The 24,458-nt window shown below is 37.9% G+C and overlaps 1 protein-coding gene across 1 annotated transcript in view; it reads left to right on the forward strand.

The window, feature by feature from the left end:
* Positions 1-24,458, forward strand: part of LGI2 (leucine rich repeat LGI family member 2) — a 478,725-nt gene that overhangs the window by 303,200 nt on the left and 151,067 nt on the right. Inside the window, exon 6 of the mRNA XM_044062177.1 lies at positions 6,743-6,912. Coding sequence (XP_043918112.1) covers positions 6,743-6,912 — 170 coding nt within the window. The remainder of the gene's footprint in view (positions 1-6,742; positions 6,913-24,458) is intronic.

Here is a 24,458-nt window from a genome sequence, read left to right on the forward strand (position 1 = left end):
TACCTACTATAAAAAATGATTACACTTTGAAATTTATTACCCCCTTCTCACTTGATGCTAAGGCCCTTAGGAACATTTTGTCAAAATTTGTGTAGTTCTTTTAGAAGAGCCTTTGATTAAGTAGAGAATCACTGACTCACCTGGTGTAATTTTTAGACATGGGTGTAATATCAAGAACATTCTGGAGAGGAAAGGAAATTATACCACTATTAGAACAGGGATGTCAAAATGTGGTAGATATAAATGTTGCCAATACATTGAAGTAACGAATAAATTTTGTGTTAGTAATTGTACTTAATTTTTAAATGGTAAGTTTAATTGTGATAGTTTTGGGGTTGTCTACCTTACTAAGTGCCAAAATTGTACTGGGTTCTATATATTAGTAAAACCGAAAGACATTTTAAAGAGAGAATGTATGAGCACCAGTACAGTATTGGTAGGCAAAATAATACAAATGCATTGGCAAGACTCATAATGGAGAATTGTGGGCACCATTGTTCTTATCTAGTCATTGAACAAGTGACAAGGAAGGCTAGGGGTGCCCCTTGGCAACTCCATTTAGAAGAATGAGAACTTTATTGGCAACTCAAATTGAATGCCTATGCTTACCCAGGACTTAATGATCAATGTTCATTGAAATGTATTTTAAAATTGAAGGCTTTAGAAAGATAACTTGTAAAATATTTTTTTGATTAATTTTAAGTGAGGCATTGACTTTTAATTACAAGTATTTATAAATAATATATTTTTAGTGATAGTTTTGATTTATTATAACTTATTGATGCATTGGGGTATGAAGTGTTGGAAGTATGTCACTTTAAAAGCTTAATTGCTGTATGATGTCATATTTAATTCACTATTTAAGTTGACATTTTGCTGCATATATTTGTCTGAAGAAGTTCATGTATTGGATGTGAACGAAAGTGCTAACATAAACTTTGTTTTTTGGAGATTACCACTGCCTTGTTTAGTTATTTCATAAGATGATAATATGTTGCACTGGATTGTCAGTGTCTGTGTCAAATACACGAAGGAACTTGGGACATTGGCCATCAGTCTCAAGTTACCCATATTATCTGTAGGTATCTTGATGAAGTGGAAACTTGTAGATATAAATAAGCTTTCTGCAGTCATACCTGTAGAATGAGACTGTAGGTGGATGCATATGCTGAGTGAAGTATGTTGTGAATTCCTTAACAATTGTAACATGCTGATGAATATTTTCTCCTTTTGTAATTGTAATGGCTGTCCTACTCTTGTACAGTTATAATTTCATTGAGTGACTTTCCTTCATGTTTGATTCTTCCCAGTTAGTTGAAAGTGCACAAACACGCATTGCGTGTGACAATTCCACATTGCAATGGGATTTTTTTTTTTTATTTTTGCCAACTGTTGTGTGAACTTTGAGTTGACATGTATAAGTAAAGGGGGTAGTATGATGGTCCTCCCTGAAATAACGCCTTTTTTGTAGTGTGTTTTTATTGAAAGGTTAGTTAGCCTGTGTTTCTTGAAGTTGGCTTTGGCTTTACTGACGAGCCTTTTATACTGGTTTCTGATGCATTAGTAATTATGACAGTCCTGTTTGACATTATGTGCTTGCAAGTTCTAATTACATTCATACGTACACACATACATACTTAAAATATTTTAGGCATGGACAATAATGCCCTTCTAGCCTGCCAGTACACCAAAACAATCATAAGTGTCCAAGTTATTCTTAAAAATATGTAAAGTAGTGTTTGCTTTAACATAATTTGTTAGTCTATTTCATAAGTCAGCTATTCCATCAGAGAACCAATTAGTACATCACTCTTTCCTATATAATCTCCTACATTCTCTACTACTCTTTGATAATCCTAAGCATTTGCAGACGTAGTTGTCTCTAAATGTCCCATGTATCTGAATAAGGTCTCCTGGTAAATACGTATTATGAAACACTGTGCAAGTTCAGATATTTTAATCCTTAAAATTTAAATTTTCACATCCATGGATGTCCTTGATATATGTCCGCTGTACTCTTTCCAACTTATGCTAGTGTGGTTTCATATTATTATTATTCCATACTCTAGTTTGGGTTTGCTGTAACTTACAAACAATGATTTCATCATTTTAATGCCCTAGATTTTATAAATCTTTTTTATACGGTTTATAGTTTTGTAATGATCTTTAACCAATTGGTTGATATGATCCAAAAAACTCAAAGCTAGATCTTCTGATGTACCCAGGTTCGTAAATGAATCTACTGTTTCAATCGGTGTATGCTGTATTAAATATTCGCCCTTCAGTGTATGCCTCCCAAATCTTACGTGCTTTGTTTTTTATGTATTTATCAGCATATCACTGTCATATACTGTAGTTGTCAGTTTAGTCAAGTCTTTTTGCAGTCATGTCCTGACTATAATAGATGTAATCAGTTTACCCATTTTCAGGTAATCTGCATATAGACTATAGAACATTTCAGCTGAAAAAGATAGTGGAAAAATGCAACCTAAACCAGTATCGGCCTAAGAACCCTGTAGGAGACACTGACTGTAACCTGTCCAGTTGCTGTATGATATTGCTATATCCTCTTTGTAAGCCATGCAACTATTTTTCTTGTTAGGATTATGACCTAGCTACTCTTATTTAGTGATCAGTGTTTTGTGTATGACCTTATCAAAGGCTGAAGTTAAGTCTATGTAAATTACATCAAGGCCCATTTTTTTTTTATATTTTTCACTGCAATTATATTATTATAGAACGTGTTGCAGGTAGTTCTAGATTTATTTTCAACATATGTGTGCCGATGTATAGTTTTAAGTCCCAACCTTTCCAATTCTGATAATGATTTATCCAACATAATCTTCTCCATTATTTTCCACCAATAGAAAGTAAACTTATGGATATCTATCTATCTATGTATATATATATATATATATATATATATATATATATATATATATATATATATACATATATATAGATAGATAGATAGGTAGATAGATATAAAACCCTGTGCTTGTCCTGTTCCTTTTTCCCTTAAAGATGGGTTTAACAATTGCATGTCTCCAGTCTTGAGGAATCTTCCCATATGTAAATTACCTAGCAAATAACAGATGTAATGGTACTGAAGTGTCCTCAGGTCATTATTACTAATTCCATGTCCTTCCTGTGCTTTGCTTGGATCCAGTTTGCATAGTTTTTTTTTCAAGATTTTTTAAATATATCTGTAATCTGTTGTGCTTGAGAATAATTTAGAATCTACACAGAATTCTTCAATTTGTATGTCTTTACTTATAGGCTCATTGGTACTTACTAGGCTGTTGATCCATAAAGATTTTTAGCAACATAGCCATGCATCATTCCTATGAGGTATTTAGCCCTTATACTTTAAATAGGAATAACCCCCATGATGGGAGTCATCTGCTCAGTTCCCACACTCCCCCTTCTGGTCATCTGTAACCTGAGCTGCTCATTGAGCTTGAGCTGTATGAGTTTGGGTCATAGTTAGGGATTTATCCCTCTAAGCCAGGTTATATTAAGCTTTCTATACTTCAGGGCACTTTTTTACTGATGCCTTATACAAGGACTATCATCACATCTTCTGCATAAACATACTCATGGAACTTTTTACACCCATACACTATGGCAAGCAACTCTCTATTTCTGCATGTCTACTCCAAAATTTTGTAAAGATTTTTGACTTGTAAGAAACTGGCTTGTCTTCTTGCAAAATCATTGTACCACTGCCATTCTGGCTGGCATGTACTTGTAACGATGATGACTTATTTAAAATACTTCAGTGTGAGTGCTTCTGTTGAAAACTGTTTAAGCATTTCAACCTCTTTTTTTATTCTGTACTTCACTACCATTCCATGACATACTCCAACAATTTCCTTAAAGTCTAACTCATTTCTGATAGATTTCAGAATAAACTTAGATACATACTGTACCATTACTAGAAATTTCATGATAGCTTGCATGTCTTCAGATCAAGACATCAGCACTGTGACTCTTACTTTTGCAGTATGGGATTTCAAGCTCTCTTAAGATAAGACATGGCCCATATATTTCAGCTCTGTAACTCTTATTTTTGCATCTCCTGTTATTCTTCTTGAGGTTATGTTGTTTAATCCTTTTTATTAAGTCAGTCTCACATCATGCTGTTTTTCAGTTTGGCCTTGTGTTAGTATATCATCAATTATATTACCAACAACTTCAAGGCCTTCGGCATCTAATGCCCATAAAATGTTTTCCTTTTATACTCAGTGGCCATATTCAATAAAGCCTACACTAAGTGTACATGATATGTATTCAAGAACATATCACATTTTTGTGCTTTCTAGTCACTCAGAAAAATTACACTGTGTACATGTAGTCTATACTTTGTGGTAACCTTTATGAATCCCTGTCAGTATTTAAAGCTGCAAGAATATCAGTAGGAAAACTAAAATTTGGAGGAAGAAGGTGTGAGTTATATCTGTGTTGTCTGTTCACTCAGAATGGTGTACACTTAGTATGGGCATTACTGAATCCCAGGGAGTATCTTTATACAGATTTTCATTGGTGTTAGCTGGGGGGGGGGTACCCTTTGCTTTTTTGGTTTTGACCAAGTTAAAAATGTTTTGTGTTGTACATTGTTACATAAAATGTTAAGTGCAAACTGTAGAGCATCATTGCAGTGTTTCTGTGAGGTCATGCAAGACTGTTTAGTAATGCACAACACACTCCAACACCCTACTTGCTGACCTTGTGTAAACCAGATTTACCTGATTGTAATGCCATAACTAAGACCCTCCGTAGCAGAAAAAAATAGCTGAAATTATACAGTGGTCACTGAACAGTGAATCACCTGCTCTTGTAAAATGAAATCTCTTGAGTCAGTTTGTGCAAATCTGGTCCAAGGTGATGTGGTTACCAGAGACAGGCTTAGGTGTGGGGCATTCATTTATGAAGTTCTTTAAGTCTGTGGTCTGAGAGCTCGGTGGAAGGTTGCAGTGTTTCAATATCCAGTTGAAGTTCATAATTAGGAATGTAAGTAAGGCATGATGTCCAGAACAGTTTTGTTTAAGGCTTTTGGGATGATTGATAGCTGCTAGAATAGTAGTCCCACTTTAATTTTAACTTTGCTTCCAATAACCATCTCAGTAGTCAGTCTGTATGGATTGTGGACATTACTGTTTTGTGATCATGCAGTGAGTTTGTATGAGAAGGAGTGTGTTGTTGAGTTGTAGTTGCACCAGAGATCCAAGGTTTGATTCCCTCAGCCTCTGTTTCCTAACTGTGTGACTGTAAGCAAGTCATTTAACCAGACACCATTCCCAGGCTGAGTCCAAATAAGCTCCATGGAGGTCAGTGCTGTACCCCAAAAACAAATACAATTAAAATAAAATGAAATAAATAAGAGTAATACTCCTACTCCTGACCTGCCACCTAGTCTTTGTAATACATTGTTTTTGCAAACCGCTTGGTGTATGTATGGAATCCTTTGGTTTTAACCATCACTCAGTAATACCTAAGACTGATGTACTTGAAGCTAAGCCGAAAGAGTGGGGGAGTTTGTTTTTTATACTCTCCATAGGTGATGGTGGACATAGTACAGGCACACATTGTAACCCTTTGTTTATTTGTAAACCACTCTGTTTGTTGCTAGTGGCTTAGTGTTATTACTGTAGCAATGAGAGGTTATATAAACCTTTGGAGTCCTCTAAAGTTGTATGTAAATGTTAAGCTTCACAACATTATCATGTAATAATGTGTTTAAAAATGTTTAAAACAGTGACTGTTAAGATTTTAGGCCCATTAGATTTATGTAGTTACATCTTACTTTAATGTTTGTTGTTGTCTCGTTTTGTTCAAACAATGTTTTTAGTTCTAATGTAAATTTAATTCATTGTGTCATTAACCAAAGTGACTATAACTGATCTCAGATGCACTGTCTGTGATTTAATGGGCATTTCTCACAATGATGATTTTGGTCTTATAAAACCCCTTTGTGGCTAGTCATTGACAAACCGAAGTGGTTTTCCCCAGTTTGGCAAGATGTATTATAAACCATGAAATGAAAAACTGTAAGTAAAGGATCTTTTTTCATAATTTGTTGCAGCAAATGTTTACAAAATTGCTCCTGTTGAAAATAATAGGCGAGTATGAACTTTCATTCAAGTTAATTACTTAATTTTTTTTGTTAGTTTAATTAATTACCTAGTGGTGATTTACGTAGCCAAGCAGTTGTATGAATTCCTTAGCAGCGTAAATCAGTTACCCCAGGCATTTCTGGGGAGAGTTCATGACTAATTATCATATGCCTTTCCCCAGGAATGACTCATTTACATTTGCAATAAGCCCAGAGACAGCCTACCACATGCTGCACTTTCTTGAGTAAAAGCACTGTTGTAGTGCTTTCTTTGAATCAGAAGTGGGTACAGACAGTGATAAATAGGGCTTAGTGCTGGCAGTAACATTTTTGAGTCACAGGGATGATGTTGAAGCTGTACGAACTTGTAAAGGCCTTGAATTATCTGCATTTTGTGTTACATGTTGTTAGAAAAAAATTAAGTATATCTTTCAAAGAAATCATTAACTTTTTTTTATGACCTTAGAAAACAGTAACTTTGTATCCTTTATGCTAGACCAGAAAAACGTTACTTAAGATTTTCTAGTCACTTTGTTTTGTTTTAAGATTATGTATGTTGCTAGTGCCATCTGTTCAGTGTGCCCCTACATATTTGAATTCATCTTTTTTGTCATTACTGATTTTTAGGGACTTAAGAGGGAATGACTTTGACTGTGACTGTAAAGCTAAATGGCTTTTAACATGGCTGAAGAACACCAATGCAACAGTGTCAGACGTTTTCTGCTATGATCCTCCAGAGCTCCGTGGAAAGAAATTAAATGATATTACATCTTTAAATTATGAGTGTACAACTACAGGTATTTCTGGAATTTCTAGATTTTATTCTTCCTGTATGTAGCTCTGTAGCAATGCGTTCAGTTTGTTTTTCATAAACCTGTGAAAGCATGGTAATTTATTTCTTGCAGTTCAGCTTCTGGTGCAGCTCTTTTTTTCTTAAGTCATTTGTCATAAAACTAGACAGAGGAGTTTTAAAAATTGGTGTTAAACAATCTATTTCCAGGCCTGCCCGCCACTTATCATGTACTGCCGTAGATGCCTGTATTAGATGATATTATGCCATCTGCTATTTCTTTCGATAGTGAAAGCAGCAACATTTGAAATTATTGAACTACTCTCTGGACTTCACAGAAAGACAAACCTTGACCCTTTATAAATTGTTTTTTTTTTCAATAGTTGATGTTTCATTTTATCTTAACTTTTATTTCTGTTCTCCTAGACAGCTCAATGCAATAATGACCTAAAATAGTGGGTCCCAGCCTGATAACATGTTGGATATGAATGGAATCCTGTTTGAGAAATTCACCTCTTGGAATAAATCGTAGTGTGGTCTTGTCAGGAGGAAGCCCACAGCTTATTGTGTTACTGCATGTTTAGTCATCTAGTATGATACTGTATTATGAGAAAGATTTATTTAACAAGATGGACACCATCTTATGGTCAGAATTTTACTCCAGTTTTCTGAGCGTTGAGCTTGATGCAAGTATAGTAGCAAAGACTGCACTCCCTGCACCTCTGCATATAGAGAAACTATTTTGCATACAATATACAGTAGCAATATCTGACTTCATAAATGCTAACTAGACCATGTTGCAGCAAACTTGCTGAGACTATGTCTGTAACCCACTGTACTGTAAGCTTGAACAAGAGCCAGCTAAAATTTTGCTACACAACCCTTACAGTATGATGCTTTCTAAGTTTGAATAACCAATCCATTGTTGACTCATTGATCCATTCCACCATTTGCTAAGGAATCTTGTATTTTTTTACAGTTCTGATGGTTTGCTTAACCACTGGATCTGATATTGATATAAGAAATCTAGTGCAGTCTGATAATGCCTGCATTGAAGCCCATTTAGTCAGGTTTAGATGATAGAATTAATGACCTACAAACATTTGATTATTTGAATAGTACACCTTCAAAGTCACAAAAACTTTTTGCAGATTATATTAGTCGTGTTGAGCTCCTACAAATGTTCTTTAATGAGTTTTGTGTAGACAGATTAAACACCACCTGTGAGTCTAGTTCATGGGTAGAACAGAGTATAAGACCTTTTAATTTTTTGCAGAAGGGGATGTAATAGTTGCAGTAGAAAGAGGAGCAAGAGTCTGTAATCAGTGGCACCACAAAATGAGAGTTTGCAAGGGAATGTTGTGGTCAAGGTGCAGCTTATAGTCTAGGTTGTAATTAATATGTTTTCTTTAGTCCTGACAGGCAACCATATATTTTAGGTAGAAGATAAATGGCTTTGCAGGACTAATGACTGTTTGTGCGAAACAAGTCAGACTACTTTACCATTTGCTGGTAATCTGTTGATTGTTTGTGAAAAAAGGTTGAAATAAATTCCTGTGGCCATTTATTATTATAATTATTATTATTTTATTAAAATCAGACATCTAAAATATACACAGTCAACAGCTAATATAATGATAGTGCAGGAGCTGGTTTTGGATGAAAATGACTGATCCTTTCATTTGTTGCTCCAGTTAAACAGTCATAACCTGACTTTGCAAGACTAAGTCTTATTTGTTTGAATCAAGTTGGAATACCTTACTCTGGATACTTAATATATGAAGCAAAGATGAAATACATTGTTATGGCCATTTATTTATTTTTATCATACTCAGACATTTGAAGTGTACAGAGTCAGCAAAGTGGTTACAGCTGGTGTATATGTGGATGTCAGTGGATGAAAAGTGAGAGAGTCAGCTGCTGTTTGTTGCAGTTGAATAGTCATTATTCTGACTTTGAAGAACTAATGCATATTTGTGTGACGCAAGTTGGAATACTTTACACTGGCTCGTATTTATATGGAACAAAGTTGAAATACATTAATGTGATCATTATGTATCACAATCAGCATCTGAGGTGTACACAGCTGACAAAACAATAATTGTTGTGTATAGTGGCTATCTGTGGATGAAAGAGACTGACACTGCTGTCATTCGGTCTTATTTTTAACAGTTATTCCTCTGGATCTGCATGGCTAATATGAATTTTTGTGACTCAAGCTGGAATACACTGCTGCAGTTACTGTGTATTTCTGTGAAACAAACGTAAAATACATTGCAGTGTTTTTTTACCACATTCAGACATCCATTGTATAGACTCTTAACAGAGTGGCTAATTGTTAGGCACAGGGGCAGTCTATAGATAAAGGTGATTTATCCCTGCTGTTATGTGATCACAGTTAAACAGTCTATGATCTGACTTTGCAAGATTATTATCAAAACTCTCTTGTATTCACTGAAATCAATTCAAAAGAATTATTGCCTTACATGTATGTGTGTACATGGGGGTGTTGTAATGTATATAAGATTAACAAGTTGGCCAAAGTTTTTTTCACCTTCCATCACAGTCAGATCTCGACATTGTACCATATAAGTAGCTATCTTTCGTGGGCAGTGAAGAATGTTTGTGAAAGTAGCTAATTGGCACAGTGACACAGAGAGTAGCATTGCTATCTTACAGTGCTTGTTTCCATGATTGAGTTATTAGCTTTGATTCCTTTTGTGTAGAATCTGCATAACCTCCCTGTCTCTGCATGGGTTTTAGCCAAGTGCCGTAGTTTCTTCTAACACCCCAAAGACCTGATGTAGGTGAACTAGTATCCCTTCAGTATGCCTGTTGATAATTGTATCATTTTTGACAAAAGGTACAGAATTACTTTAACTTCTACAAATTGTTCTCAACTGAGTGATGTGCCTCATGCTGTGTATTTCCTCTAAATTAAGTTAACATTTCAGCTGTGTTTGTTGGCTCCCCAGGTACACTTGGACTTAGTATTCTTACCAACCCCAGATGGATAGTGAATTCCATTATAACTGTATGGGGTGGTACAGTGAGTAATGTTGTCACCTTATAACTAGGGGGATTTTCTAGTTTGATTCTCAGCTGGGATGTTGTCTGTATGGAGACTGCATGTCTTACTTGGTACTTACTTGGGATTATCCCACATCCCAAAGAAATGTAGGTAGACTGCAAATTTAAATTGTCTGTAGGTATATGTGCGGTGTGTGTGTGTGTGTGTGTGTGTGTGTGTGTGTGTGTGTGTGTGTGTGTGTGTGTGTGTGTGTGTGTGTGTGTGTGTGTGTGTGTGTGTGTGTGTGTGAGATACAGATGAAAGGCCTCTCTCTCTGCTTCTGTTCCCTATTTTGTGATTGGCATAGACTGTTTACAGGTCATTGTAGGAGTTGGATGTGACTCAAAAGAGCTACATAGATGAATGGATATGTGTGTGTGTGTGTGTGTGTGTGTGTGTGTGTGTGTGTGTGTGTGTGTGTGTGTGTGTGTGTCTGTGTGCATCTTGTGAAAGGCCTGATTTGTTAAGAATATTGTCAATGTGTATGTGCATGTGTGAAAAAATAATACCAGTGCTTTTTATGATGGTGATGGACTTGGCTTTGCTGGAGCAGTGTTAATCTGTGGAGTGTATGGTTGTGGACATGTGTGTGTGTGTGTGTGTGTGTGTGTGTGTGTGTGTGTGTGTGTGTGTGTGTGTATATATATATATATATATATATATATATATATATATATATATATATATATATATATAAAAAATATATAAAAAATAATACCAGTGCTTTTTATGATGGTAATGGACTTGGCTTTGCTGGAGCAGTGTTAATCTGTGGAGTGTGTGGTTGTGGACATGTGTGTGTGTGTGTGTGTGTATGTAATATATATATATATATATATATATATATATATATATATATATAAAATGTGTGTGTGTGTGTATACAAAAATATCACCAATTTTATATGTGGAAGCACACAGTATTGGGCGCACATAACTCGTTTAAAAGTGCATAAAGTGCATCATAAAATTTCTTGACCCTCAAAGTTTCTGGGGCCCCATGATCTTCATACCTTAATTGTATAAGAGGGTTTTACTGTGGGATTAGTAGGGACCTCTCTTCAACCTTTGCCATGGCCCCCACCTTTTGTAAAAGGGACCCTGATCAGAAATGCACAGAAGGTTAGTATAACTTGTTTAGTGGCTGGGGACAGTGTGATCTTTATTTCTTTAATGTTCGTCACAATCAAACATCAGAGGTGTGTACAGAAGGTTGATATAGTTTGTGTGAGGAATGGAGACAATGTGGTTATCATTTATTTAATGTTTTTCACAATTAACCCTCAGAGTTGTGCTCAGAAGGTCAGTGGGGGCTGTGGACAGTATAAGCATTATTAATTAACTTGCCTCAGAATCAGACCTCAGTGGTGTGCATAGAAGGTCAGTATAGCTCATATAAGAGCTGGGAACAGTATGCTCATTATTTCATTAATTTTTCTCACTATCAAATCTCAGAGGTTTGCATAGAAGGTTGCTATACTGTCTCAGACCAATACATTGGAAAGCATTACTGTTCATCTTCTTCTTCTTCTTTCGGCTTTTCCTGGTTAGGGGTCACCACAGTGGATCATCTGTCCGCTCATGATTGGCAGTGGAGTTTTACAGTGTTGAGTTGCCAGCCCGGCACCCAACCTTCCACAGAAGGCACACACATGCACACACTCACACCTAGGGACAATTTAGAGTGTCCAATCCAGCTACTGTATGTCTTTGGGATGTGGGAGGAAACCGGAGCACCCAGAGGAAACCCACACGACCACAGGGAGGACATGCAGATGCCACACAGAAGGCACCCCAGCCAAGAATCGAACCGGAGAACCTCTTGCTGTGAGGTGGCAACGCTCACCACTGCACCACCGTGGCTGCCCGGAATGCATTACTGTGCATAACATACCTTTATTTGTTTGTAGTAGACTAATTCCTTGAAAGTGCAAGTCTTTTAAATTGAGATATAGATTAAACAGACAATGCTTCATGTAGTCTTATGCTTACTGCCAGTGATAATTTTTTGCCCTCTGCTCTTAATTTCCTTTTATTTTGTCAGTTGTCTAACATTCAGTTTGTAGGCTGGAGATAAACAGAAAGGAAGCTAATTTAAGTGTACAGCAAGCATATTTACAGGAAAAAAATGAAGCAAAAGGTTGGGACTTCAGGAATAAATGGAGCAGTACAGGCTGGGCAAAATGAGTATTGGAGAGAGATTTGTGAGATACCTAGGATGCTGTTGTACAGCTGTTTGGCTAAGGGAGATTTGGGGTGGTACTGAATGTGGGGTCTGCTGGAGAATGCAGAATTTTAAACTCATGGAGAATAAAGGAGTTAGAAATGGTAGTGGTTTGGCTAGTTAATTAAGAAAGTGTTGATGAAACTGGATAGCAGGAGATAATGGGTAACTGGTAAATAGGATGAGGTAAGAAAAAGTAGGTGGAAAAAGCCAGAGGAGAGGAAAACATGCACAAATATTGTTATGGGAGTACAGCCAGGTGGAATGATAGCCACAAAAAGGAAGACAAGGAGAAATAAGCCATGGTGAAGGGACAAGTGCAGATAGCAGTGGCAAATGAAAAAGGGACAATGCTATTAGAAGGACCAATGCAGGAACCAAACCACAAGGAAAGCAGAAAGGAAGTAGGGAATGGGAAGGGGCACTCATGTGGAAGGAGCAGTGGGCAAAAGGAACTGAGCAGCAGAGAAAGCTTGTAGGCAGATAGTACAAGGGAGATGGGAATGGGATGAGATATAGCACAGGGAGGAATGCAGCCAACACAAACATTGGGGAGGGGGTTATAGAAATGAAGAGGGAAACGCTACTGGTAGGAGTGTATGTTGGCATGAGGTAGTAAGTGGAGCTGATAAAAGGCAGTCTGGGAACACGAAAGAAGGTTTTAATGACTGGGCACACATTCAACAAATGGATTAACAGTCTTTGCAAGGGAAGAAGGAGAGACATTACAATTAAACCAGTTTTTGGGGCTCAGACTTTCTAAGACTTGGGAAGAGATGACCAAGAAGAATGAATACATAGGTAATTGCTAGTCTTGCAATCTATGGAACCTTTGAGGAGCCTAGCCAAAATTCCTAGCATTGTCTGGTTAAATGACTTTCTCAAGGTCACACAGTAGGCAAATGGGGGCTGAGGGAATCAAACCCTGTACCACTAGAAGTACAGCTTACAGCTTTCACCCTCTGTACCAAGTGCCAGACTAATGAGTAGATGCATGCTGTAGTGCACACAGGCACCAGTGACCTGTAAAAGGAGACAGCTTATGTATTACCAAAATGGGCCAGTGAAGAAGCAGATTTATTCCAGTAGTGGGACTAGTGGTATTATTCTCATAATTATTACCTGTGCAGCATACAACATAATGAGAAAATCAAAGATTAGGGAGTACAATAAATGGTTGCAAGAAGGAAGGAGCTTGGGGCTGGTAGGGGGATGGAGAGATCTGGCAGAAAAAAAATGCTATTTGCTTCCAATAGGGTACATATTAGCCAAAAAGGGACATCTGTACTTTATGCTGAGCTGGAAAAGTATGTTAGCAATTGCAGTGATGTACGTTAGTAATTGTACCTTTAAAATAATATGGCAGTGGGAGGAAGTGTTGTAAAAGCAGAAGGGGTGGGAAGTTGGTATTTAGATAATAAAAGGGGAAGATGAACACAGAGTGTGATGGGTTCAGGTAAAGGTGACATTGATAATGGATGGATAGAGTTACAGCACAAGGAATCTGGAAAGGAAAATGGGGAAACTGCAAGCTCTGATACAGGAGGGAAGTGTAGACAGTGCTGTTATAACAGAATCACAGGACAGTGACCATGACAACGGGGGTGTGGCATGGAAGTACTTAGATATAAACTGTGTCAGAATAGCAAGTAAAGGAGAAGTAGAGTTAGAGCAACAATATGATTAAAGGAGATCATTGTATATGCGGGCACAGAGGAGGAAGAATGCCATCCCATAAAGTGGAAAGGGAGCAGGCATGTTCGTAACCTAGGCTGTGTACTAGCAATTATAGCAGAGGAAGGGGTATTGCTTGTGCTTCAGTATAGAAAGTTGTCCTCTAGGTATGTTAGGGAAAGAAGATGCAAGACTGGAAGAAGGAATTAAAGGAGCTGGGTAGGAAGAAGAGGGTAATGCTCACGGGGGATCTGAATCTGTTTAGATCAGACTAGGGGATTCTGAGCCCCAGTATGGAGAGAGAGAGAGAAATCAGGAGGAGTTGATGGAGTTTGTTTAACCATGAGGCATTCAGCTAGTGGTTACAGGACTGTACAGCAAGGATACAGTTTTGAATATGGTGATAACCAAGATAGAAGGAGTTGTGGCTATGTTGGTGAAGAAACCATTGTCTAAGCGAGAGAGAGAGATCATATCACTGGGATTTACAATGAGGGGCTGTAAGAATCCAACAGCAGAAACAATGGTGTGAAATTTTATGGGAGTGTCTTAGTTGAGCTGGGTGAAAGACTCAAAAATGAGTTAGCAGAGTGGGACCAAATTGAGGGAGTGAGCAAGCTGTGGGAATGGGTTAGAGATGGTGCATGCAAGGTTACATACAAGGGTCTGAGGAAGAGGCAAAAAGCAAGAGGAGGATAAGGCCAACATGGCTACATAGGAATGTAAAGCTAGTAATTAAGGCAAAAGCTAGATAGTACAAGAGGCTGAAAGGATGCTGTGGAGGTGGTGGAAAGCTTGGTACGAGGAGGCTAGGACACCAAAAGCACAAGTTTAAAGGGAGTTGGCAGAAGGGAGCAGGAATAGAAACAAATGTTTTTTTAAGGGATGTGGCATAAAGGAGGAAGGAAGGTACAGGACCCAGCCAGGCTAAACAAAGATGTGAGAGAGGGCATAGAAGACATACTAAAGCAAATGTACTGAATGAATACTGTTATTCAGTCTTCACAAAGGAAGGGGGGTGGAAGGGTGCTATGCTTAGAGAGAGGGAGGTAATTCAGAGTAGAAAAAGTAGAGAACATACTCCAGAACAGAGGGGAAGGAGTAGGAAGAGGAATTGCCTGCCATTAGTGATGATTAAGCACATTGACTGGGTGGACTATGTCTGAACAGCTTGATGGGCTATCCTCATGGAATTCGTTCAAAGGATCATTGTCCACTGTAGACATTCCTACATGTGCACTGTCCCCACTCCAGCTGTGGTAGTAAGGGTGGCATCAGGTTTGAAGTATTTGTGTCCTACTGCTTGAAACAATCAGAAATAAATTACTGAGAGCAGAACTTCTGACACTTGGTTAGCAGAACATAATTGCTGTCTCCCACGATTATAGAGTAGTCTGCTTAGCAAATGTAAAATGCTGTTCAAAAGAGACTGTGTCCACACAGGAAATCTGTTGCTTGCTAGATAGACTGATACACTGTCATTTTTAACTCCCATGACACCTGTCTAGCTTACCACTTATTGTCAAGTTCTGTTTTGTGTGTACACTGCTATGAATGTAGTTAAGCAGTAGTGTTCCCTGTAAGTTGTAGCCACTTCTTTCTTTCTTTATGTTTCCCCAACTACACTGCTAGTAAAGTTACCATTTATGTTGTATATCTTTCCTATCCACAGTCGCCAGTCGACCAAGACCCTATTATTCTTTGGTGCAGCTATTATTTATTAGCATTTGTTTACTGGGAAAATACAACTGGGCAACAAGTAACCTCTTTTCACTGGAGGCCCAGGGAGAAAAGCACCTGATACATTAGCCTTAAATAACAAAAATATATACAAAAACAATAGTTGCAGAGACATTTGTTTACACATAATAATATAACATTTCTAATCTAGTGTACAACACACATAACATAAAGAAAGTATGTGTAACTATGTAACTGAAAATTAATTCTTTCTTGGAATTTTCTTCTAAAAAGTATATTATATGTAGACAGCACCCGTCACTCTGACATCTAGATAGTTCCCAGCATGGTCCTGGCTACGTCATCATGTATTTGTTAGTACTTGTTGCCCATTTTAAATATGGTAAATAGCATCAAATAAATGTACTAAAGAATGTGCATAGCCAGTGACAGTAGATAAATAAAGTGTCTCTATCAGTTAGGCACTAGCTATATCATCATTATAATCAGCATCATCAACCTCCTTTTCCCCATTTTCTATGAGTTCATATTGTCATGTCAGCTGTCACCATCTCTCTCAGTTCAATGTTACTCACCTATTCTTCTTCACCAGTCGTGTTTGACAATCATAGGTCTTCTCTCTCACAATCCATCCACCTTTTTGCTCAATGCCATCATTTCTTCTTGACTTTTTCATGTCTATCCCAAATCTTCTTTACCAGATTGTTTTCTTCTTTTATGCACATGTGCCCAAACCACCATACTCTGTTCTCTTTGACCTTCTCAGCAATTGGAGCTACTTTCGCTTCTGCTCTGATGTTCTTATTTCTTCGTCTGTCCTCAGTGTGCATCCTACCATCCATCTCAGGCAGTTCATCTCCATCACCTCTAACCTCCTTAACTGCTCTGCCTTTACTGCCCTGGTTTCTGTACCATACGGTAGTACTGGTCATGCCACTGTTTTGTACATCTTACTTTTCAGTTTCTTTGGCATTCTTTTGTCATGCACTACCCCGACACATTGTGCCAGCTGGATGCAGTCAACTTAGGCACTAGCTACATAGGATAGGAGTACAGCATATAAGCTGTAACCTATCAGCTACCAATAGGAGTAGATATGCAGAACAGGTATGAAAGAAAAGACCTGTCCCACCCCAGCTTAAATGAATTGACAATTAACTATATGTTAAAGTGTATAAATACTGCATGTCATATAAACTAGAATTAGATCTGATGAAGCTCTGTTAAGGGTGAAAGTGCTGCACTGTATAGTATATTTTATTTTTTCATAAAGAAATATCAATGTCTAAATATGTTATAAGTGCTTGATTATTTTGAAGTCTCAACTGAGATTTATTACAGCTCATGTTCTCTTTTCTTGATTTAAGATTCAAAGATTCAAAGAAACTTTATTGTCATTTAGGAAACACAAGTGCTACTTAAATGAAATGTCACGTGTCAACTCTTTTACAGGAAAAAATAAACACAAAAAGACAGGACATGATAGGTATTAAAGAATAAACAATAACTATAGTACAAAAGTAATATCTAGGTAGCTGACGCACATGCTTCTACACTATATACATTGGATAACACTGACTACTAGATGATTAACACATGAAAAGAAAAGTACACTATACACAAAGGTGAGATTGGGTGATATTGCACATAAGGAAGTGATTGGAATTGCACTTGAATGAGAATATATTAATTTTAGTATGCAATAAGTAGGTAGAATTACTGTATGGGAAAAAAAAGAAAAGGACTGAGAGCGTAACAATCTATTATAGTTTTGATACATCCAGATTTACATCCGCATTGATGAGTGTTATTGCAGTTGGATAAAAACTGTTCATGAATCTGGAGGTCCTGCAGCGGATACTCCATAACCTTCTATCAGATGCAACTTTAGTGAACCAACCACACACTGGATGAGAAGTGTCACTCAGTATTTTGCGGGACCTCTTTTTACATATTATTTCAAAGATTTAAATTAATTTAATTTAAATTAAAGAGATTAAAAATGTAAGGAGTCACAGCCAGCAACTTCATTGCACAAGAAGTTGCAGTTTTCCCTGTGGTTTAATGTTTTTCCTTAAGGGTGGGAAACATCTTAATACTAAGGCACTTTACTACAAGAATCTGTTCTTTTTTTTTAATACAGTGCTTTATTACTGCTATTTGTATAGTATTATAAGCATGCTCAAGATTGATTCTACCACAGTGCAGCTCCACCCCATTCCAGTTATCATAATCTAATTAATTGCTGCCTGCAGCCCTGTTTTGCTTTGAAGTCAGTAGCCTACCCTGGTTATTGACCATTATACCATGACCCCCCCATTAATATTGAAAAAGCACGCTTGCGGCGATTGCGTGCCAACGCGAATGAATATTTATACTAAAAAAAAAAAAAAGGTCCCCGGACTTTTCCTTTAGTATAAGTATAAGTAAATTTAAAACACTGTCTCGTTAAGAGTTTAACATAGTTTAACAGGAAAAAAAACAAAAAAGAAAACCTGTTTCTCGCTTTAGCTTAGTCTAAATGTCATTAAACTCCTATAACAACATAGCGACAGGCTCGCTAATTTCTCCGTTGCTTTTTTAACCTTGTTTTCTTTGTTCTATGGGTCGAGTATTTGTTTAATTTTAAAAGCGCTTTAAAAAGATGCTCTACGTTTCCCGTTCTCGCTATTTTAAACTGTTAAACCCATGTTAAACCCATTTAACATAGCGAGACAGGTTTTAGCAAAAGCAAATGGAGAAGAAGATTTATAAGCAATTTACTTTAAAATATGTTAACAGCTTAAAATCAACACAACGCAATTTCCGCTTATTATCGGATATGTTATTTTAAAGTTTTAAACTGTCTAACTATATTAAACCACATAACTTATAAATGGAGATCTTTGGAGAATGGCTGTGTGCTTTGGCCACAGTGTACAGATGTAGGCATGACAGTACATCAGAACTACTGCCGCGGATGCTGCTCTTGCTTGCCAGACAGCTGAAAGGGATTATACTATTTCATTATTTATGCCATTATTTAAGAAAAGTAATTGTTTCTTTTCTATAATTAATTAATATAATAGGTGCGGATACTCCATGGTTGTTGATTTTATCCTCGGCACCCCCCTTTGGTCCTTGACTTTCACCGGGTAATCCATCATAACCCCCATAACAACAGGCTACACCAAGTCATCGCTGAGTAGAACCGTTTTCCATATGTGTCAGCACATATTCAAAGATATGCTTGTCGACTTCTCAGTGTACTGTTGTCAGACTGAATATAGAATATCCAAAAGATGTGACAATGCAGTTGATCTCTAATAAATTCCATTATTAGACATTTATTGGTAAAGTAAATGCATAACAGAATACATAAGTGCTCTTATAGGATTACTGATAAAGTAAATAAAAATATAAGAGTAAATAAATGTTCTTATAGAATTGCTGATAAAGTAAATGAAGGTATAATATAAGTAAATGGTCTTACAGAATTACTAATGATAATGAAGGTATAACAGTACTTAAATGAGGATCATTTTCAGTAAATTCCATTAAATCTGAAATATTAGCTAGAATCAGAAGAAGTAACAAAGAACTGGTGAGATTGTCAATCTTTGTGATGGAAGGTTGGCCTAGTGGTGTAGTTCAAGTTTTAAAAGAGTGTCATAAGAGAATAACTGAATTATCAGTAAATACAGGCTGTTTTGTGTAAGTACAAGAGTTATTATTCCATGGAAACTCACCATAGTATTATGAAAATGAAGACCGCATCATGGATATTTGGTTCAGTGCTAACTTTACCCCCCCCTCACCCCCTAAAGGGCCCATCTCTATACCAGAAGAATGCAAAGTTCCTGTAATCACGGTTGCACAGGTAAAAACCACACTCTCCAAAGCCAAGAACAAAGCATCCATGGGACCTGACAACATCCCAGGCTGCGTTCTACATGAACTACAGAATGAACTGGCACCCAACCTAAGCACCATGTTCAATCACAGCCTCACATCAGGCTTTGTGCTTACTGAATGGTGCACAGAGATGGTTATCCCACTACACAAAGGGGGAGCCACCACTGATCCCAGGAACTACCACCCCATTAACCTAACGAGCCTGGCCTGCAAGGCCATGGAACATATCATCATGGAACTTATAAACAAAGACATTGGTAATCTCCAAACTCTGGACCCCACCCAGTTCGGGTTTGTAAAAAGCAGATCATGTCTCCTAAACCTGATTGACTTCTTTGAAGCAGTCACCAAAGCTGTAGACGAGGGTAAGGTGGTTCACACAGCCTGTCTAGATCTCGCCAAGGCTTTTGACACCATCCCCCACTCTGAAATTATAGATAAACTCTCTAAACTAGGTATAAATCCCTATGTCACAATATGGGTTGCCAACTAGCTTACTGACAGAACCCACACTGTGAAAGTAGCAGACTCTAAATCCGACTTCAGATGAGTGACAAGTGGAGTACAACAGGGTTCAGTCCTGGGTCCTCTCCTGTTTGGTATCTACTTTTCTGAAGTACAGGCTAACACAGAAGGTCTTTGGCTAATGAAGTTCGCAGATGACTGCAAACTAGGAGCTGTAATTGAAACTCCTAACGATGTGGACATCCTACAAAAGCGCCTCACTGAGACAGATGCCTGGTGTCAAAGCCATGGCCTCAAGTTCAGTGCCAAAAAGTGCATTGTCATCCCCTTTGGTAAAAACTCTGTACCCATGAGCTGCCACATAGGTGGCAGTCTACTTAACATGGAAAGTGTGATAAGAGACCTTGGGACACAGGTGGACAGTAGTCTCTCCCTTGATAATCACATCACCACAGTAGTCAGGAAATCCTTCTACGTGGCATACCTCATCACAAAAGGTTTCTCATCCAGGAAAAAAAGAGGTCATTGTTCCCCTCTACTCATCACTCATTAGATCCATTATAGAGTACAATGCCCCTTTTGGTATGTACCTCACAAAACATCTGTAACAACTGGAAAGGCCGCAGAAATACCTCACAAAGAGGATTACTGGCCTCAAACAGATGCCCTACGCAGACCGTCTCAAAAAACTCCAGCTTTACTCCGTCGCATATCGCCTACTCAAAGGCGATCTCTGCCTAACATACAAAGCTATGTAAAACCTAGAGCCATTGGACATGCTCTAGTTAAAGAAATCCCAATCCTTCCGAGCTACACGCTCTAGGAACCTTAACCTTGTCACCACAATAAACAGAACATGTTGGAGGGATAGATTTCTGTCCCAGAGACATCCCATACTCTGGAACAAACTACCTATCTATATCAAACAAAGCTCTTCATTAGCACTCTTCAAAAAAAATCTTGATGATTGGATGGGAAATAGGAAATTCACCCCGGGGATCACCTCTGTGGCTCTGCTTAACAGGGGGACAGGAAAATAATTTTCTTGGGTGGCGAAAGCCAGGGTACCTTTTTTGGCTAGGCTTGTATAGCCCCTAGGGCCGATAGCCTAGTACCTACTATGAACAATATTGATTACATAGTTTCATAGATGAATGCTAGACTAAATGCCCTGAAGGGCGTTTTTAAGCCTAGTCATCAGTCCAAGTTCAGAATCAAACTCTCAACTTTGTGTCTGTGAGGTGAAGATCTTAACCATTATGTCAAACCCACCCTTCATTTTTAAAGAATGTGTACCATGTCAGTTAGAATAGAAAATGATTGCGCAAGTATTACTTCTTCCACAGGGATTTCCAAGATGATGCTGGAAAAACTGCATATTGACTTAGTAGGTCAAGAGTGATGAACAGCATATTTATGATTGTGGTGGATACAAATTCATAATGATTAGAAGCGTTAAAACAGTTACCTAATTAACAAAAACAAATTAAACAATTTAAGTGAACTGGTCTTTTCAGCTTCTATCTGAGTCATAAACATGTTTTTGGATGGTGGGGAGGAAACTGGAGTACACAGAGAAAACCCGTGCAGACATTAGGGGAACAGGAAAAAAAGGACTCCTCAGACAGTGACTGTAGGTAAGGACTGATCCCCTGATCCTCTCTGTCTGTGAGGCAGAGATGTAACTATTATGTCACCATGCTGCCCCTGTGTTTACTTATAGGTAACCAGAACACATTGTCACAGTGATGTTCATAGGTATTTACTACGCTAGTAGCCGCAAAGGCCTTTTTAAGCCTAGCCGTGCATCCTAAATCTCTGACAAGTTTTGGTACCCTTGATAAGTGTAAGCAGGGGCTTGGAATGTGAAATATTTACAAGCAGGGGCTTGGGAGATGAACCATTTACAGGCTGCCTATGTCCATTAGAGACATAGGTGCTAAACCAGGGATGAATTTCCTGTTGCCCATCTAGTTGTCCAAATTATGTCAACCACATCAGAAGGCTTTCATCAGTTTGCTAAATAAAATGGACTAAAACAATATGCTAGTGCACCAGCAGTGTCCTACCTCTGATAGTTTATCAGAAAGGTATGTTTGAACATTATGAGCTATCATGAAGACATAATCAAGTAGACCATTGGATATGGGTGATAACATTTTATTGTTCCTGTTACAGTACATTACCACTCTAAACTGCATGACTGGTCAGTTCTTAGTATAATTATTTCTGAATAGACATGTTAGAGTAAGGACTGACATGATTATAATGAATATAGGTGTTACTGTAAGAGTGAAAATATAGCTAAAGACTTCTTAAGATGAAAAGTGTGCAAAATAAATGTCATTTTATAAATCTTATTCAGTATACCTTCAGGAATGACTGTTGGAGGTCCTGTGTTGAGCCCAGGTGTGATTATAGAACAGACAAGTCCAGTTTTAGTTTTTGTTGACGGAACAAATACATATTTCACTTACATAAGCAAGGTAATCATCTTTATATCAGCTTGAGAACCAAAGTAGATGGGATCACTCACCATCCTGGGGAAGTCAGCCCAAGTATAGGAGTATCAGATTGTGATGCCAAACCTTCATGAAAGTATATCTGATGTTTCACAAAGTCCGCACAATCATGAGACATCTGTGCTGTTGCCAAGGTTGGGTATTTGAAGAACGTTAGGAATCCACCCCATCATCTGACTTTTTGATGTGAAAAATATCAGCATTTCAACTGTAGATTTATGGTGCTATGAACAATTACGTACCTCAAAACACGGACATCAAAAATGCCATTTTCTGCGACAAAGTGCAGTTGTGCTTTTGAAATAGAAAAGGGGTGATGGAATAATGAACTTGCTTTTCTGAATGTTGGCAGCAATGGGTTTCCATAAAACTAGGCTGTAGTATGTAATGCATCTGTACATAAGCACAACATGAATGTAGCACAGCGCACCTAAACAGAGTAGGCGATCTCTCCTTATGTGTTCTTCCCCCAGGCAACATCAAGCTTTTCACACTACAGCAGACTAACTAGACCTCCTATCTGGAGGGACGTACATGTGCCAGTCTAGAGGTGCGTATCTTATTCTGGCAGCTGTGATGGCATGGCTTTGATTTTCTTACAATTTATTTGAAGCAATTCATTCTTAAATGACACTGTTTAAGTTGTTATGAGGTGACTAAGGATGTGTATTGTTATCAGGAAAGAATCTGCTCAACTGCATTAAAGAAGAGAGAGATAGACTATTTAGATTACTTAGAGAGTCAGTATACAATTCGAAAATGAGAGTGCCCAAGTAAAGACCCTTGTACGGGAAGCATGGGAAGAGTGTCCATTAGAAACCAGGATCTTACAGCAAAGTTGGCCAGGCAGCCAGAGAACCATCTAATGCTGAGTCATGGCCGTATTTTTGAAATTTGTTTAGGAGTAGAGGTGGCCCACTGAGTCAGATGCTTCCGTCAGATTGATGAAGGTAGACCCAGAAGATGTGCTGAGATAGGCATGTATATTATATTTGGAAGGATGAGCTGTGCTATGTGTGTGCTGTCATCAGCCCTGAACTCTTTTCATTAATCAGACGACAGGTCATAGCCATTTATGTGTGAATCTGACAAGGAGCAGCATATTCGAGTTGTAGCTACAGCATGAGGTGGCAGATTGCACCCACATTTTTTGGTGAGAGGTATGTCCTCCTTTGGACAGATGAATGATAGTTCCTTGCTTCCATGGGTCATGGAAGGTTTATATGGTCTGTGATAAGTTAATACTGTAGGTTAGGTATGCAAAGATGTAGAAATAACAAGCTTTTGTAACTTATGAAATGCAAGCCATCAGACTCCAGCTCTTCAGGCTGTGCCACTCTTAAGACAATCCATACCAAATTCACAGAGATATCTAGAAGTGGAGTGGAAGGTCACCATCTACGGTTTAATAGGCTACATGTAACTGACCAGCTGCCACAGAAGAATGGTTAGTTAGGTGGCTTTTGAAGAATTATGTAACGTTATCAGCCAGCATCCAGTACAGTACGAATGGGTGGTAACTGTATGGGAATTCTCTAGCAACAAGCTCCACACAGAAAGCATCCCAACCACGAAATGAACCATGTAACATACGGTATGTGTATAGGTTTTTGTATGGAATTAGTTTAAAGTATTTTGTACAGTAAGTGGGTGATACAGAATATATGTTTCAAATTATGGAGTTTTCAATACAAATAGGTTAATAAAAAAGAAAACCTCCAGTATTTTAAGTTTTTGTGCAGATTACGTTTTGAAGGTTCAGTAAGGTGGAGTTTTATTTACTTTACTGCTGAGAGATTCAAGAAGGGTGCCAGCTTTGTTAATTCATTAGTAATTAACTTTCCAGTCCTTTACATGATTTTGCATAGGTTGCAGTACAAAAGTTAAGCAGTAGTTCTGGCTTTCTGCTGAGTGTAAGCCTTCTTGGCTTCATTTCATCAGTTTAGCAGACAATGGTAATGGAAAATTTCTATTCATGTACCACCTGCTTCACTAAGCAGTAAT

The sequence above is a fragment of the Protopterus annectens genome, chromosome 2.part1 (genome assembly GCF_019279795.1).
Source record: "Protopterus annectens isolate FY-2018-M chromosome 2.part1, PAN1.0, whole genome shotgun sequence".
Classification (NCBI taxonomy): Eukaryota; Metazoa; Chordata; order Ceratodontiformes; family Protopteridae; genus Protopterus; species Protopterus annectens.